Raw genomic sequence first — 18,626 nt, forward strand, 5'->3', positions numbered from 1 at the left:
AAAATCTAAAATTAGTTAATAATAGATAATTAATTACCATAATCTGTTTATTTTGATTTACTTTTTTAAATGTTAGTTTACAACAAACTGAAACTTAAAATAAATTTAATTTTTTTTTTTAGTTAATAAAATGTTTTACAATTTAACTGTTTCATGTGATACGTAAGAAATTAAAATTATAGTCTTCATTGCAAATACTGTTGGTAGTTAAATGTCTTCAGCTCATTCAATGGTAAGGTCCTCTTTCAATTTAATATTTTGTTAATGTGCTTGACCCGCTTTATCTGAGCAAAAAATGCAACTTCATTTTTCTCGAAAATGGTACATAATAATAATAATAATAATATCTTTACTCCTCATCCTAACTACGAGAATTAGCCCAGAAGTCGGAGACTTGTGCGGGAGAGGAGGCGGCATATTATTATTAAGCAGGCAAACCTGGAAAACATCATTAATTAGGGGGTGGTCAAATGCCAACCGGTGTCAATCTCTCACATTCACCCAAGCCAACATTCTTCCACCCTATCATACCTGCACAGAGGGTGCCAATCCTCCGTACAAGCATAGCTAATCTACGGTCTACCGGCCGCGGGATTCGAAACCCGGGCAGATAGCACAATCGATTTAAGTACTTACGCCTTAAACCGTGCGGCTATCGACCGACTAAAGAAGAAATAAACATGTTCATTCTCAGCTATCTACCTGTAGTAATTTTATTGACAAATCTTTAAAAGATGACGTATTTTGTGTATTTACCTTGACATTCGCAAACCATGAGGTTCAGAAGTTCTAAAAAATGTGTTTGACCTTCAGGTGATCTTTAGAGATCACTGAAACCGGGTCAAACTATATTCATATAGGAACCCCAGATTCGTGACCAACGCCCCTGAAAACATAGACCTCTTAGTTTGGTCGGAGGACTTTTCAGATTTCATTTTGTAGTCACGTGTCATCGTTTTGTTAAATTTGTGCTTTTTAATCTTCATTTGCCATTTAAATAAATTTACTTTTGGATTTACTGAGATATACGCCTTTGGGCTACTTTCAAATGGTTGTATCTCGTTAGATGCTGACATTTGAAAGAAAGTTTGTATAAATTGTAAAACCAACTCTATAGCACAAATTAAAAAAAGTTTAATCATTAAAATGACCCAAAATCTCTTGTCTGTAACCGACAACTGCAGTAGAAAATCCGAAATTTTTAACAACAAAGGCAAACAAAAGAGCCTTTCAATATCCCAGTCTTTCATAAACTAATATCATTGAAATTTTAAGCTTTCAAAGTGTTAAAATTATCTAAACAAAATTAAAGAAAATGTTTTAAGAACCCGTAATTTTTTAAGAAAGCAAAATTGTACAAATGTAAGCTGATCTAGAGCAGATTATTTCCATCCAAAATACCATTGATTATGGTATTGATTTGATGTATTCCGGAAATATCACATGTAAATATCAAATTACGTTGGGAACCATTTGAGTTGCATTAGTAAACGTACATTTTGTTTGCTTTTATTTTTCATAAACTTGTTATACATTTACCAATTCGTAACTCAATAAATTGATAAAGAAATTGTCAATTCTTTCTAATTTATTGAATAATTTTCGGAATTTTTATTCAGTAGCACTAGTATTAGATACATTCAAACATTTTGGTTACCTTCTACACCTTTGGCAGTTCTTTTTATTTAAATCGCAGATTTTTATTCATATTAAGAGTATAAGAATCCCTAGGGACTCTAATGTATTATTTTGTATTTAAAGACTAGTATGAATTAAATAAATATCTTCCTTATAAGCAGTTCTGTTAAATATAAAATCTCTTAATATTGACGATTAGTCGTAAATAACTGATTTGCCAAAACATTACTCGATATCAATATATTTTATTTGATTGATTATATTTTTATCCTAAAAATTTGTATAACTTTACGTTTTGCTAATAAATCGATCCATTTATTATAACATGAAAAATGGTACTACAAATATGTGTTAAATATAACATCTAAACGAAACATTTTTTCTAAAACAAACGCTTCATGTATATTTATTTCAAAGTCATGGTTACATTATGGTGGCACTTAAGCTGTACATTTACTGAGCAAAAGTCTCTGAACGATGTGGTTTATACTTTCACATATCAGAACAAACTAAAACAACGATTGTATATGACCAACGTAGGCGAGAATGCATAATATGCAACTTCGTGCCTCCACATAAACTTGAACTCATAAGAACCTCATTAACGGTCAAGGTTTGAGCGCAGTTTCCCATGTCTTTAATGGCAAATGAAGCGTCTAATAAAAATCTAAGTAGTATATGTACAAGTTGACCGATCTTATACATTTTTCTCGAAAATAACTCGATCTCGATAATTAATTGTAAACACTGTGTTATATTTTTAATGGATGCCACTCGAATGTATAACAAACAGTTTTAGTTACATCACATCGCCTTGTGGCGCTTTGGTATTTTTTCTCTCCGTTTTAATGAAGAACTTTAAGTTATAACTCTTTTTTCTATCTAATTTTTTTTACATCTTCAAATGATTTCGAGTAATTAACGTTTAAAAATAACTTTCTCGAAACTTTCGACTTCGATAAATTTATGAAAGAATTTTGCAGAATAAATAAAAGTTTGTGACAATTTAAAAAGAGTTTTACAGAGTCGCTCAAAACTTTAGATAACATCAATGACCTTTGTAAGGTGTCACATAAACTTGGTTAATTTTAAAAATAAATTTAGATTGATTTTGCAGAAAAAAGTTCGAATATACACGTTTCCAACTCCATCCGTTTTTTCCTATATCAACTCCGAGAATTTCAGGAAAATGAATTTCAACTGTTGTAGTTGTTAGCTAATGGGGTTTGTTCTGAAAAAAATCCGTCATAGCGCCACATGTCAGTATAAATATATCTCAGTTTTTTTTGTATTCTAGATTTCAGAGCAGCCATTGAATATATAACAACGATTATAGATTCTATCAAGAAAAATCTCATCTTGTACATACTTCTTCACAAGATATCTACATAAAAAAGGTGACTCGCAAATTGGCAATTTCAAATTTTGCTGGTTCAAAAATAAATGAATAAATAAAAATAACTCAAAATATGTTATAAAGTCATATTTCACACTAAGGCATCGAACAAAAGTTAATTGTTTCTGAATTTCTGATGACTTTTATAGATATACTTAGTAATCTAATACTTATTATTAGCCCTTATCGCGAAGTAGCAAATCCAGGGGAGAGCACATGGTCGTACGGTTGGTTGTTAAGGTCTCGTCTTCGTTCGTATGGATTATAATGGACTGACTACGCATCTCACGACTAAATTGAATTGAATCAATTTACACTAACCAACTAAAATAGAAACATTACCAATTCATGCAATTATTACTTATAAAAAGTAATAATTGCATGAACTTGCTTAAAAAAGCTTAGTAACAAATTACATCTTAAAACAATAAATCTATACTCATTCATAGATATTGTTTGAAACTATTTATGTTATCTTGGCAGTATTTTCACTGCATAGGCAGCTGAAGTTCCTTCCTTTTCATATATTTAAATTGGTATGATAAAATTGTAATTTCCAATATCATGCCAGAGATGAAAACATAATATTTCTCAACTGGATATAAATATTATCACATGTATCTACTACATATTAAATCAACGCTCCTACGTACATATTACAATGCAAACGGTGTCAATGACTTCCTTGTTTACGTTTTAAAAAGTAGTTTAATGATGTGACGTAACACATTTAAATATTCAGTTTTGATATTCAGTTAGTTTTTAATACCGCGAGAAACAAACACAACTTTTTTTTTACAATCACCCATTATTTCACATTATTTTCTTAATTTTTTTTTTATCAATCAAATTATTATTTTTTATTTCCCTAGTAGCTATACTATTTTGGATACTTAATTTGTAATACTCTCAACATATGTATTATATTTTGAGAAAAACGTTTTTGTATGTTTTAAATTTTGTTTAATTTGTTAATAAATTTTTTTTTCAAATATGATTATTTCGGGAAATTTCAGTAATCTCATGATTTACGTGTGTAAATATATTGATCTTAATTCAAGTTCAAATCAATATCATAATATAATGATATGACATAGGTATAGGGAAAGTACACAGATTGAACGATAACAAAACAAAGAATCAAACGGAATAAGAAAATAGGATCGTCCACTTAAAATCAGACGATGTTGATAAAATTGGCGTTGTAATTTTTGAATCCATATTATTTATATAATTATACAAAATCGTATATGTAATATATAATGCGCAAACTAAATTAATGATGTGATAAATAAAATAATTTGATAGGAACATTATTACCCAGGGTATATAGGGAGCTAAATACAAGTACTCCAAAAAAAATAAAGAAAATCATATGAGTTTTCATAAAAAATTTATATTTCTTCACATTTTCAAAATGGGTTGATCACATCAATTCAAATTATATGCAAATAAGTCTGCACGATTTGAGAATGGTGATGATAAATGGGATAATTCATGATCTAAGATTCAGGAATAAGAGCATTGTAAATTATAGTACCGTTATCTCTTTTCGACGAGACGCATCGTTTTCGAAAAAACTGAAAAATGTTATTTTTAAATTCTTCTTTGTATTATAAAAAATTCGTTATTAGTGATAAGGGTTGGGTGCATCATGATTCTTTTGTTTACTTATATTGTAAAGTTATTTAATCATACTTAGTTATGTATGCCTATGCAGAGATTGTAGAGATGCATTTTATGTATGGACTTGCCAATGGTAATGGTCTTGAAGCTCATAGTGTGTATGCTTACCCTTATATGTATTCACCAGGCAGTGAAGTATTCTAAAAACCCTATCAACTCTAGAAAACCAAAATCTGTTTCCAGACCCCCAGGTAGAAAAGGAAAGAAAGAAAACCCTGGAAATAGCGTTAGGTGAATTATGATGTATAAACCACCTTCTCAGAAAACTCTTGAGGCATAGCCATTGTATACAAACACTTTAATTGGCATTACAATCTTAACATTTTGTAGATATGTTTTGTGAGAAAACGCTAACAATTCTAATTTGCATTCATTCTTTACACGGGTGAGACCGGATTTTTAGGGGACGGAATCTTCAATTCTCTTAACACGAACGTTTAGACCAGACTTCCATACTGTTGTTGAAGCCAGATATCAACAGCGCTTTAAATATTCAGATTGGCACTTGGGGGACAGATGAATAGAATCTGTCAAAGCAACTAAAACGAAAAGTCCAAAAAGTTCAGTAGATGAAAACAGATAGTTTTTCGAAACGTCAAAAATTTTGCGATACAAAGTGATTGTTTTTTGTTGTATATTTTGTATATGTCTGTTTCTTTCAGTGTGGGATTTTTTGGTTAGGCAAAACCATTTTTATAAAAATAACAGTTGACTGATCCTTTTGGCGCAAGAGTCTATTTCATTAATTTTTAAATTTTTTCACAGGTGGCCAAATACCCAAAACATAAAGAGAAAAAAAGAAGCTGTTGTATTGCCTAATCAATCAATAATATCTTGAGAGGTATTACTGCTATTACCTGATGACATGCCACTGAATGTCAGACCTAGTTTATGCACCATGATGCTCTTTCTTATTTCTCATTATCGGTCGGGAGTACCAAAACGAAACGACAGAAAAAGATTGGTTAGACGTTGTGGAGCAGTTCAATATCCACCTAAATCATTAGACGTGAAAATGACGGACATTTTAAAAATTTGGTGTGTCATGTAGCAGTTGAGAACTTGCAATTTACTATAACAGCAAATAGAATGAAACTGCAACACAATTAGAGCCATTTAAGAGGACACACATAATTCATGTAAAAGAAGTTCTGAAGCTTGCATTCGTATGCAAGTATTGAATTGCATTTATCATCTGTTTTTTTATTTTTAGCCTATTTTTGGAAATTTCTGTGATGAAAAGTACTGTTAAATAAAAATTTTTTTAACAATTTTTTGTAACAATACGAAATATCAAAAAGAAATTAAATTACTTCAAAATGACATAATTTTGAGAAATGATATTGAGAATCCGAAAATGTAATGAAAAATGCTTGAAGACTATACCTACATCCGCTTTAACGAAAGCACTGTTCCTTTTTCTATTATCAGAATTGTGACGTTAACTTCAATATTTTGTGTAAACTTAATAGTATCTACAACCCTTATGTTATGCAAATTTTTAGATTTTAAATATTTTTTGTCTCACGCTATATCTAAGTATATTCGAGAATTAAAAAATAAGGTACCTATATTTAACGTAATAACTACTCTAATCCAGTTTCTGTCGGTGTATACTGAATGTAGCTATTATAATCTAATTTGCCATATTAAAAAATAGGTAGTTAAGGTATTTATATATATATATATACTTACCTATTTGTACGTTTCATGACTTTAATAAGCTACCTATATTATTATAATATAATTTTTGGCGGCTCCTTCCTTATTATTTTTTAATTTACTATTTTTTCTTTCATTCCGCAACAATTTAAAATAACCTTTGAAGTTGAAAACAAATTATTAAATATTACTATTAGAAGTTAAAAGTCATTTCATATAAAATTAAAGTTTGTTATTGTAAGCTTAAATTTCGCATATTAGACTTCGAATGTATGTTCCATTTTATTGTTTAAACTCGATTCTTTTTAGCCTTGATTCAGCTTAGTTTCAGAATTAAAAAAAAACGGATAAGAACATTTTTAAAAAAATATTTGTATTAATTGCCTTAGTTTTCCGAGACGAATTCAACGAATTATAGTGATCGATTCTACTTAGATAAAACATTTTTCTACCAACCTTGGTATTTTATCATTATCTCATCTTCATTTAGAAACTTCTTAAACATGTTTCTGTCAAATTAATTTACAATTAGTATACTAGAATATTCACGTGATTAATAAAATTAACACTAAGGCGTTATAGTCCTTGAACTCATTGGCAACTAAAAATGTTTATAAACTTATTAAACCTCTTTGGCAAGGCCTGACTAACACTTTAAACTTCTGTTGGAACATTAAAGTTAATCCACAAATAAGAGCATGTATTTAAACTAGATGAAGAAAGATGAGGCTAATTTGTATGGTAATCTTGTACATTGAATAGAAAATATAGATTTGTTTCTAACAAAAGTGTATTGTGTGAAATTATCTATGCTGTCATAATTTTAGTTTTTTTCTCCTGTTTATTTGAGTATTTTGCCACCACTTAAAATATTTTAAAAGTGAATTAAATCGACCTTTATGCCAAAAGGAATCAAACTGTTTTCGCATAACCAAAAAAAATACAAATTTCAAAAGGAGTAGTTTTTTTAACTTTTTTTGAAATTTTTGAAGGGGTGTATCTTTTCAGGAGAGAGTTTTTTCGGAAAATTTTATACCAAAGACCCCTATTAATTTTCATCACAGAATCGCCTCTTAAATTTTTTTGGTGCTATTTAGATACACCCTGTATATAAATTAATACTCATTTACAAATTTTTGTATACATATACATATTTACAAATTTGAAAGCGTTTTTGTTGAAAACGGTTGGCTTTCGAAATATTAGCCTGAAAAGTTGAGGGAAAAGATTTTTCCAGGCTGAAGTGAAATACACCGTGGCACAAAAAACTCTTGGCAGTTTAAATGCGTTCTAATGGCCGCTTGTGGCGCCCTCTATAAGATACATAGAAATCGTCGATAAATTCGAATTTCCCATCCCAAAAAAACCTCCGGAAACGAAATTAGCTCGAAGTAGTTAAGGAAAATGTTATTTATATTTTCAACTTTGATTCTCTGATAAGAAAACATGACAAAATTTCCTTACTTTTTTCATGAACTCTGCAAAGAAAGCGACACAAAAGTTTTGGTTCTAATGGTCTGAAAATCATGTATTTTTTTTATAAAATGGTTAATGATAAGCTTAATAAAGTCCATATAACAAGTTGAGTTAAAAACAAGCATACATATATGAAATACATATTCTTGAAAACTTTTTAGTTTTTATAAATATATAAACACTAAATTGTAAATGGACCTTCATGCAGCGCAACTGTTATAATGAAGTTTTTAGAAAAGAAATCGCGAATATATGGGACATTAAAAAGACTTGATTATTCTCCATGGAGCATCCAAATTGGTAAGATATTAACAATCATCCTCCTCATTTCTGCAAATTCTATTATATGAATATTAAAGTGGATTTGGAAAAATATCCTGCCGGACAAAAAAAGGAAATATGCATTTATTGTTAAATGTAACAAAGGGTGTCCCAAAATTTACGCAAGAAGTAATTTTGATAGAAAACACAGGTTGTTAATTAAAAACTATAAATCTTTTATTGATTCGTAAGGTATACAGTATATATGCCTGCACAAGTTTGCTGGCACAAATTTTCCATGACCGTTTTGCATAAATGCGGCTTAATTTCGTTGACACAGCGCTCAATTTCATTCTTTAAGGGGTGGGTGGTCGTGAGATTGTTGGCATAAATCTTAGACTTCAAAAAATCCCAAAGAAAAAAGTCTAACTGCCTTAAAGTGCATGATATAGGAGACCAATTCTGATCAACGAAACAGGAAATTTACACGAGAAAATGAATTATTGCTCGAGCTTATGGCATGTGGTACCTTATTGAAATCACATATCGTCCATAGCTTGTAATTCAGGCGCAAAAAAACTGAATTATCATATCGCTACAGCGAGCGCCGTTAACTGTTTTTGCCTGAATGGCCGCATTTTCGAAGAAGGATAGTCCGTTGATGCACCTAGCCGTACCAAATCATTGCATTGCATTGCATTGGATGCATTTATTCCTCTAAAATCATTCGTGGATTTTCTGAACCTCAAATGCGACAATTTTGTCGATTAACAAAGCTATCAAGATGAAAATGAGCCTTATCGCTGGAGATAATTTTGTTCGAAAAAACAGCGTCCACTTGTACCATATTCCATTCAACGAACTCTTTTCGCTTTGTGTGGTCAGTAGGCTTCAGTTCTTGAGTCAATTGCACTTTGTAAGCAAGAATACGCTGTAGAGAGTTTCTCAAAATGCCCAATTCTTGACCACGGTGCCGAATTGATGTTCCTGGACACTGTTACGAACTGCTTCGATCTTTTATGTTCAATAACTTATTGAAGTATGGCCAGAGTGTTTAAGATCACTAATTAACCCAGTCTCTTTTCAATTAATCTCTTCACAGTTGATGAAGTTAAATCACTATTCCAACAATATTTTGTATTGTATTGTAAATTTCGAACTGTAGCTGCCAAACCTTAATTGTTTTTAAAATATTGCTTAACATTGAAAACGCGTTGTTCTTTCGTGTAGCGCTCCTTCTTTAATAGCTCTAAACTGTCAGCTGTCGCTCTATTTTTTTTATCGTTAGCAACACTGTAGGTAAGTATCTAACAAATTGCGCAAAATTCAAATCTGCGTGAATTTTGGAACACCCGATACTTATGTTGGAGGCACTAAAATTATATTATTAACTCGTAGACATTTCACTACATTTAAAACAATGACATCTACTTATTTATATCTACATTCCATTATTTAAAAATGTTGGCAATCGCATCACAAGCTGAAATTATCCAGCCAGTGTACAATTTAAAGTTACACGTGTGTGTTTTCTCGCTTACCTTAACCTTTATTCCGAAATTTGTATTCAGAATACACAAAAAGTCTAAATGGGAATAAGAATAGGTACCTTCGTATTTGTTGTAAGTATTTCAAATGCAACTTCTATTAGATAGTTTTCTACTTACAATATCTAAATATCTGTCAACAAATCAATTTTTATATCAATCTTTTCGTGAGCTAAATTAAAACCAAATCATGATACTTTTACTCATTCTGCTTAGTCCTATAGCGACATAATTCACATAAGTTTAAAATCATAGTACAACGGTTCACATAACACAATTCTCTGCAAATAGTTTTTGCGGCAAAACAGTAAATGTGAAGCAGGATAATAAACGTATATCAAAATATAGGTATTTAATATCCTTATAAATTTTTTATTTAGTTTCTAGAATATGTACGCATGATAATTTTCAGGAATTCTTATGTCACGAAGAAGAGGTCTAAGCATTTCCGAGGAAGGGGAAATATGTAAGCACATTATTATGCTTGAAGTGTGTTGTTAATTATTGTGCCATGTAATTTTTCGATTTCTATTACTTTCTTCACCTTTCCTGCAAATGCAATTTCTTCTATTTTCATGATATAGCCTACATTTTTTCTAGAGACACGAATATTTTTGCACAAGGATATTGAGCAAAAACACATTTATTTTACTTCATTTTTAAGAAATTCCCGATAAATATTCGACGCCTAATGAATTTTTAATATTACTTTATACATCCCGAGTGTTTTTGAAAGTGTGTTTTAATTTTAACAGCTGCTTATTTATATCAAAATGAAGCAGTATTATTAATGTACATATATGAGTAATAATTTACAACTTAGAATATTAAAATATTTATCAAAATTATGCGTTACTTTCTTGAACAAGGACGAGAAAAAAAACGTGTTTTTAATGCTTCATTAAAAAAGACAGAGAAATTGATGAATGAACTATCAGCCTCTACATATCATTCTGAATACTGGCGACAGAATTGTGTTCCGCGTATCCAAGAGTAGGTACAGGATGTTAGTAATAATCCTTACTGACTTCTGTTTTATACATCAGATTTCTTATGGGCCCACAAATAGAAATTGCATGAACTTAGTTCGCGCACCGTAAATCAGGTCCACTCCAGCACATTTAGGAAAAATTTTTATTCTCATTCTTTTCTAATATTTAATCATTCACAAAAATTAATCTTGACAAAATGGTATTCTGGTTGCAATGCCTGTACATGATGAATGTGATACAGACATACAATTGGTTTTAGTGTAGAGTTTTCTAAACTTTACTTTGGGATACATTAACCACAGCTTGGTGCTAGTAGTTGTTATTCTTCGACAATGTTGAGAACCTCTTCTTCAATTTGTTACGTACGAACTTAAATAAATTTCTGTTATTATCAGACTGTTATTAGAGTTTTTTTGTGAAACGCATTATTTTGACAAACTATAACTCCTTAAAATTAAAACCTCACTTTTGGAAATATTAAATAAGCTGCTTACAGAAATGTTCAGTTTAAGCCAACTTGCCTGAATAGGAATATTGTCGCTTGTTTTGTACGTTGTGGTTGGACTATTTTTAAGTTATTCCAATATTTCATGTACATGGAACTGTCATAGATTCTTGAGATGAAAATAACACTTTTTAACTTACTTAACCTCTCCAATATTGCATTGTTTAGCTGCTAGAGAGCGACAAAGTTGCAAAAATGTTTTCTCTAAATAACTCTAAGACGGAGGCTAAGTACATTACATGAGAATTCATACAAAAATTACTTTAAAAATTAATTTTTTCTATAAACATTTCACAAAAATTACTGTTTTTATAGCAATATTGTACTCATACTACTTTGAAGCCATCATCAGCAGAACTGACTCAGATCGTTATAAGTAGGAAATAATTGGTGGAGGTTTTTAATCAGTAACACAAAACCAACAACTTCAGCCAACAATATCAGCTAATTTGAACTAGCCCACATTTACTGTGCGGGGTCCTTTGGTGTGCTAGTAGTAGATACCTACTTGTGTATAGATATTACTTTTTGAGAAGTAACCGAAATATACATATAGTCTTACTCTGGTAGCCACTGAAACAATAACAACGTTCAAACATTTTGAATTATTGCCAATTTTTAAGGTTGTGGAACATTTTCTATACTATGGATAACCAAGATACGTTAAAAAATTTTCAACATATTTTCAACCTATTGGCAGTTAACATTCGAGTAGTTTCATTTTTTAGTTATAAATTATATGCTAAGAGTCGGAAAACTGGCTTGGAATGTTTTCAAATACGTTTGTTCAATTGGTTGTATTATTGGGTGGACTCATATACGTAGACATTGGTTTCTTTTTGAAATTACTACTCCGTTCAATACTTTTCAGTGATTACTTTATCGAAACGAGTACACTTTCCGATAAAGCTTGGAAAAGAATTTCGCGAAAGCTCGATGGATGTGTACCTCAAGTGCGTCAATTGTTTTTGGATAGTTGAAGTATCAGCTGTCATTATTTGTTCATAAAAAAGTCCAACCTCGTCAAATCACTGCTATGCGATGACCCATCAATTTGGAAATAATTTTTAAATATTTATTAGTATTGTTCAAATGTAAAATGATTTTTCGAATATGCACCACTACAGTTGTACCCCTATCTTCATTACGTCACGTTCATATTCAGTAGTTCCTGACTTTTTCACCCTTCAAAATAGCCCATAATATGACAACTTTTAGTAGAAGGCAATGATTACATAGACGTCTACACAATATAGATTATTACCTTTGCTAACTTTGACGTTCTCTAACGGCTAAACAAACCAACTTTGGAAGGAGAAATTAGTTAAATCGTCCTATTTTGACCCCAATAATCTGTGGTATTATATGTACAATAAATATTTAGATACCCTGTATGATCTTATGACGAGATATTAATAAATCAAAATATTTCTATCGCAATTCATATAATTTCAAAACTCGTGCATCTTTGAATTTTCATTTTCCCTTCATTTCTTTCTTGAAAAATTGAGAAATTCCATTTGATCTATGTTTCCTAATTTACTTATCAGCTTTATAGAAATGAGAACCTCTAATTTTAGCCACTTTCTTCACTATTTCTTTCCTGTTTTGGTTTAAGCTAAAACTTTATATTTTTCGTTAATTTGAAATGCTACAATCTTGACATATTTTGTTTTTTATTCTAACCGTTGTTTGCCAAAAGTGGAATGTAACAAATATAGTTGGCTATTTTATACAGAAAATGTAACTAAAAATTTAATTCCAAAATAAATTAATTAATACTTTTTCTTTGACTATTACCTGTTTTGGTATAGATTTCTTTTGTTTTATTAATTGATATGTTAACATATGAAATATCACATCACGATTAAAACTATTTGTTTTTCAAATATTCGCAGTTTGTTGGATTTTGTGTGAACTTGCATGATATTTTATGTGTCTAGCTTGCAAAGAATCTAATGTTTAGCATAGATTTTCTACTTATTCTTCATTTCATTTCTTCAAATAGTAGGTATGTTGAAATAATTATATGGTTCTACTGATTAGTATGTAAGTTTGCATCAAATGATTTTTAATTTTATTCATATAGGTGTTATAATTTCCTATCACTGTCCCACTTACTGACTGTGTCAATTAAAGGATGATAATTAATTGAAACATGACTGCTAAAATCCAGTTAGTACGAGGGGTTTGCACTTTTTATCAATTTAAACGGACCTTAAATAGGACACTAAAAAATGTTAACTCCACGTTTATTGTTTGATAAAATTTGAAAGTTGACACTTCCGATTTTCAAAATATGTACCTACATCTTTTTGATGAGCCATTTTCTTAAAAATCTATACATATCGGAATTAAAAATACATATATTATGTGTTATTTGATACGCTGTTTTAGAAAAACGACAGGGATAATTTTTTATATAAAACATCCTTTCTCCAGCACTGTGAAAAGAAATATATTATTTTTCCATGAGATTAATGTAATTGACTGTCTAAAGCCCTATACAGATTATTTAAAGCGTTTTTCAGTGAAAATACAATAGAGAAAATTGTATGTAGTGTGTACGATTTATTAAAACTATAGATAAGCGCTTGCTATAAATTATTATTATATGAGAAACAATTGAAAAAAATAATTTAAAATATTAAAATCAGGTTATAATATAATTTATATTATAAATTTAATTTTTTTAATTATAAATATCTCAGATTTAATACCCATAATCTTTTAAAATTTAAATTTGAATTGAACAATTAGGGTAATTTTCCTACATTTACGAAAACCAATTTCACTTTTAATATATACACGTGTTCGACATTGTATGTTAATTTGTTACTTATTAGTTTATTTTTTTTAAATTAAAAATGCATTGCATGTATCGAACTACTAATTGTAAGTATATATTTTCTCTCATCGAGAGGTTATTGGATTGACGTAAGTTTATTTTTTGTATTTTTTTTAAATTGTTTTTTAAATTAATTTATAAGATTAACTCTATAAAATACTATCTACATATTTTGTTTTTCGTTGACATTCATTAATATGTACTCAAAAACACAGTCACATAAAAAAAATTATGGCGTTTTTAACGACGGCTAAATCAAGTTCTACGTACATCCGTTTACATCCACTAAAAAAGCATTTCCATATTCTCTATTCAGTGCAATATACATATTTAGAAAATAGACCAACTTAATCTATAGACGATTATAGATCCTATCAATATGCATAGAAAGCGGCACATCATTTAATACAAAACAAATAATATTGAACCGTTATAAAAATCATTTTATATTTTATACGCTTTATGGTAATAGTGTTTTTATATCATATCTGTCACTCTCTATAATTTTGACCGCGAAATATAGAGAAAGAATATTCCCTCGTTCCAATCAACTTCTCTATCCCACCAATCGCAGACCATACTTCAGGTATTACTTTTCCAAGAGCCTCTTTCTAGATTGCCAAGGATAGAACTACCGTCAAAACCCACATGATCTGTATCTAGTAATTTTCAGTTAAGGGGAAAGACGAAGCACTTGATGATCATATTTATCAGCCAACATATCAGTTACATAAATCAGCAACATAAAATATATTTAATTTTACATTTAAGTTACATTTATACTAAGTCTTACAACTGTTTTCAAAAATGTGTTTTCGTAATGAACATTATTCCAACTTTGCCACTCTTGTATGTCAGATATTTTGGAGACTGTCTTTGGAACTTTGCTCAGGATAGTGCTGTGATAACTCGCATGACAATAATGGAAGGTAATTGACCAAAACTGATATACCAATGTAGGAAAAAGTCTTGATTCATTTCTCCATATCCCATGTTTTTGAAATATAACGGCAGCTCTGCATAAATCAAGTGGCACAACCAGCACAAAGTACAACATACCTTTAATCAGAAACAATAATAATTAAATGTATTATCATGCTCCATGTAATAATAAATACATATATCTTGCGCCATCAACTTTGATCTTTTTCACACTCTTGGAACAGGAATCTTGCTAAGAGCACCATCTTTAAAGATCTACCATTTACCAAGGAAAATAAAACGAAGTGATATATGTATTCCTTTTAAGGTCATGTAAAAAATGTACAAGCTTCATTGGGCACTCCAACAATCTTCCATAGGGATTATATGCAACCATTGAAGATATTCCGTTCCTGGAGTTTTTTGCAAAGTCTTCACAGAAGCACTCGTGTTTTTCTCTAAAATTAATCATATAATATAATTAATCATATAATCGATATAAAATTAATATTTCAACTAACTGTCTCTATACTTTTTATAAATAACATCCCAGATTGCAGTCTTGTTAAAATCATCATAAATCGATAATTTGCAGATTTCTATTCAAAATAGTCTATAACAACACTTAAATTTCTCAAACACGACTCGATAAATATTTCGAGCTGCTATCGAAGGTAACTAAAACACCAAATATTTGTCAACTGTTCGATTAATTTTTATGATTTAATTCAATGCATTGTTAACACCACAAACTACTTAGTTTAACAAAAAATAACGTGATACAGAACAGATATTTAGGGTTATTGTATCAGCTACACTTAATTACTAAATGTGATGTCATTGCAAACTTATCGTAAATAGAGCATTAGTTTTATAAGCTATATACAGGGTAGCCCATCGAAAACGTACCGCAAGGCATTACAGGGTAGTAAAGAACTTTTCGGCATAATCCAAAAACAGGTCAAATTTGTTTCTGAGGGGGACAACTTTTGGCTCAAAAAGCATACCAAAATCTTCAACCCCCTAAGTGGGGGTGCTATCCCCTAAATTTTTTCAAATGGGAATGGGGGTCAAGTGGGGGGTCATTAGAAAGGGCTTTTAATTCTCTATACATCGATTCTTACTTTTTGAAAATCGATTCATTATTTTAGAAAATATGCAGCTTTGAAAATACGAACAATATTTTTGACGAGAAATGCGAAAATCGATTTAATTTTACTTCAAAACTTACGGTATTAGTCAAGTAAATGCTGAAAATGTTGTCCGCCAACTTGCATACAATGATACAGGTTGTCTTCAAACCGTTGTCGAACATTCTGGAGCACTTGCGGTGTTACTTCGCGACATACATTAATGATTCGTCCTCGCAGATCTTCCAAGGTATCAGGTGGAGTGCTGTAAACTTTGCTTTTAATGTGCCCCCAGAGAAAGAAATCTAAAGGATTTAAGTCGGGTGACCGAGGGGGCCACTCAATTGCACCTCTTCGTCCTATCCAGCGTCCTGGAAACGTCTCATTTAGGTAATTGCGCACATTGAGCGAGTAATGTGGAGGAGCTCCGTCTTGCTGGAAAATCAGTTCGTGTTCATTGTAAGCAGGGTCGTCCTCTATGATATTTGTTAGAGCTGGGTCGATGACATTTTGTAGTAAATCCAAGTACATATCGCCTGTCAAATTTCCAGGAAGGAAAAAAGGACCTACAATGGAATTTCCAAAAATACCTGCCCATACATTCAACTTCTGGGGGTGTTGGGAGTGTGTCTCATGGAAAATCCTTGGATTGGTATCAGCCCAGTAACGACAATTATGGCGATTCACTAAACCATTCAAGAAGAACGTACACTCGTCCGAAAAACACACATTAAAGAGGAAATTATCGTTTATCGCTCGTTCAGTCATTATTTCGCAAAATTGCAAACGACGATCAAAATCGTCTTCATTTAGCTCTTGCACTAGCCGAATCTTATAAGGATGGAATTTGTATTTTTTTAATATTCGTTGGACACTTGTACGACTCACTCCTGTCGCAGTAGCCAATTGCATTGTACTCAGCGTACTATCCATTGCCACTTGCCCCAATACCGCTATTTCCGTAGGTTCATTTAGTACCGGATTTTCAACCTGCCTCTTTTTGTTATGAACGGAGCCAGTTTCGCGAAATTTGGCCACCAATTCGCGAACAATTTTTCCAGACGCATGTTTCTCAGGATGCCGTTGGTTGAACAGTTCGGCGACCCGATTTCCGCATTCATTGTTTTTGAAAAAAAGCTCAATAATTTCTACTCTTTCTGGAATTGAGTACACCATAATTAATCAATTTAAAAGACTCGGCAGTATTGGTACTCTTCAACTACAAGTCACAAGACAGTTATCTAGCAACTTCTTGTGGCCTATCTAAATACGAAACAAAAAGCGGACAATTTTTTGCTCACCAAAATCAGGCTAAAGAATTCGCAAATCAAAAAAAAAAACAGCGAATTCTTTTGAAGGAATTTACCAAGCTAATACCGTAAGTTTTGAAGTAAAATTAAATCGATTTTCGCATTTCTCGTCAAAAATATTGTTCGTATTTTCAAAGCTGCATATTTTCTAAAATAATGGATCGATTTTCAAAAAGTAAGAATCGATGTATAGAGAATTAAAAGCCCTTTCTAATGACCCCCCACTTGACCCCCATTCCCATTTAAAAAAATTTGGGAGATGGCACCCCCACTTAGGGGGTTGAAGATTTTGCTATGCTTTTTGCGCTAAAAGTTGTCCCCCTCAGAAACAAACTTTACCTGTTTTTTGATTTTGCCGAAAAGTTCATTACCACCCTGTAATGCCTTGCGGTACGTTTTCGATGGGCTACCCTGTATAGGTATCTAATAAAACCAAATTCGTGACAAATTTGCTTCTAAAATCCATAACAACCAACGGAATGTTATTCTTTATAGGCAACAGGACATGGAACTTGATTCAAATGTTATTGTTTTTGTTAAAAAGAATACACACTATATGTACCAACAAATTTCTTAGTAAAAATCAAAAGTCCACAGTCTATATATAGTCCAGTTGATAGAGGTTCGGCCTGTGTCAAACCTTGATAACGGGGAAATAACTACACGGGCCTACTTTAAATGATGAGTACAATAACATGCTAATTTGCTGACAAAGTATTTTATCAGGAAAAAAAGTTATTAACAATTTAATAGTGAAACTTTTTTTGCAGTTTTCTTTAAATAACTCAGCGGGATGACTTTGTACGAAAGAATGCTTAGGACATGATTTTGTTCGTAATAAAAATAGCAACAAAATGGCGGTGGTCCGATTACGAAATTTGTAATAACAAAGCCGTGAGATTGAAAAAACTGTATAAATCGTCAATTTATTAAAGTTGCTGTAAACAAAAAGTGATAAAACTTTTATAAACAAAAAGTGATAAAACTTTTTAAAATTATAGTTCAATATATATACAATAATGACGTTAAAGCCGAAAATCAGGAGAGCAAAACTTTTTGTTCTATAAGGTGTTATACATTCATCGGCATCTGAAACTCGAAACTTTGCCAAATTTGTTCGAAGCTTTGCTGACACTTGAAATTTGGTACACACATAGTGTAAATATGCAGAAACCAAAAGCAATTTTCAAAATTCAAGTATCTTAATTTTTGCAGTTTTGGTAAGGTTTTATACGTCACCCTAGTTTTATACGT

The 18,626-nt window shown here is 31.0% G+C and overlaps 1 protein-coding gene and 1 long non-coding RNA gene across 7 annotated transcripts in view; one reads left to right on the top strand and one right to left on the bottom strand.

Annotated features, from left to right (window-relative positions):
- LOC108909124 (sodium bicarbonate cotransporter 3) overlaps window positions 1-18,626 on the top strand; it is a 194,262-nt gene that overhangs the window by 115,820 nt on the left and 59,816 nt on the right. The window contains exons 1-2 of one of the 6 annotated variants that reach the window (XM_018713366.1): window positions 9,641-9,741; window positions 10,079-10,132. The exons of 4 other annotated variants lie outside the window; for them this stretch is intronic. In XM_018713366.1, the coding sequence (XP_018568882.1) occupies window positions 10,087-10,132 (46 nt within the window). In that variant the 5' untranslated portion in view covers window positions 9,641-9,741; window positions 10,079-10,086. Of the gene's footprint in view, window positions 1-9,640; window positions 9,742-10,078; window positions 10,133-18,626 lie in introns of those variants that run through there. One more of the 6 variants, XM_023454649.1, reaches the window with a different exon arrangement.
- On the bottom strand, window positions 14,755-15,743 carry LOC108909125. Its single transcript, XR_001964404.2, has 3 exons — window positions 15,454-15,743; window positions 15,220-15,390; window positions 14,755-15,070 (listed from the first exon to the last, which is right to left on the bottom strand). It is a non-coding gene; the product is annotated as an uncharacterized LOC108909125 (long non-coding RNA).

This window comes from Anoplophora glabripennis, unplaced genomic scaffold, assembly GCF_000390285.2.
Source record: "Anoplophora glabripennis isolate ALB-LARVAE unplaced genomic scaffold, Agla_2.0 scaffold367, whole genome shotgun sequence".
In the NCBI taxonomy this organism is placed as follows: domain Eukaryota; kingdom Metazoa; phylum Arthropoda; class Insecta; order Coleoptera; family Cerambycidae; genus Anoplophora; species Anoplophora glabripennis.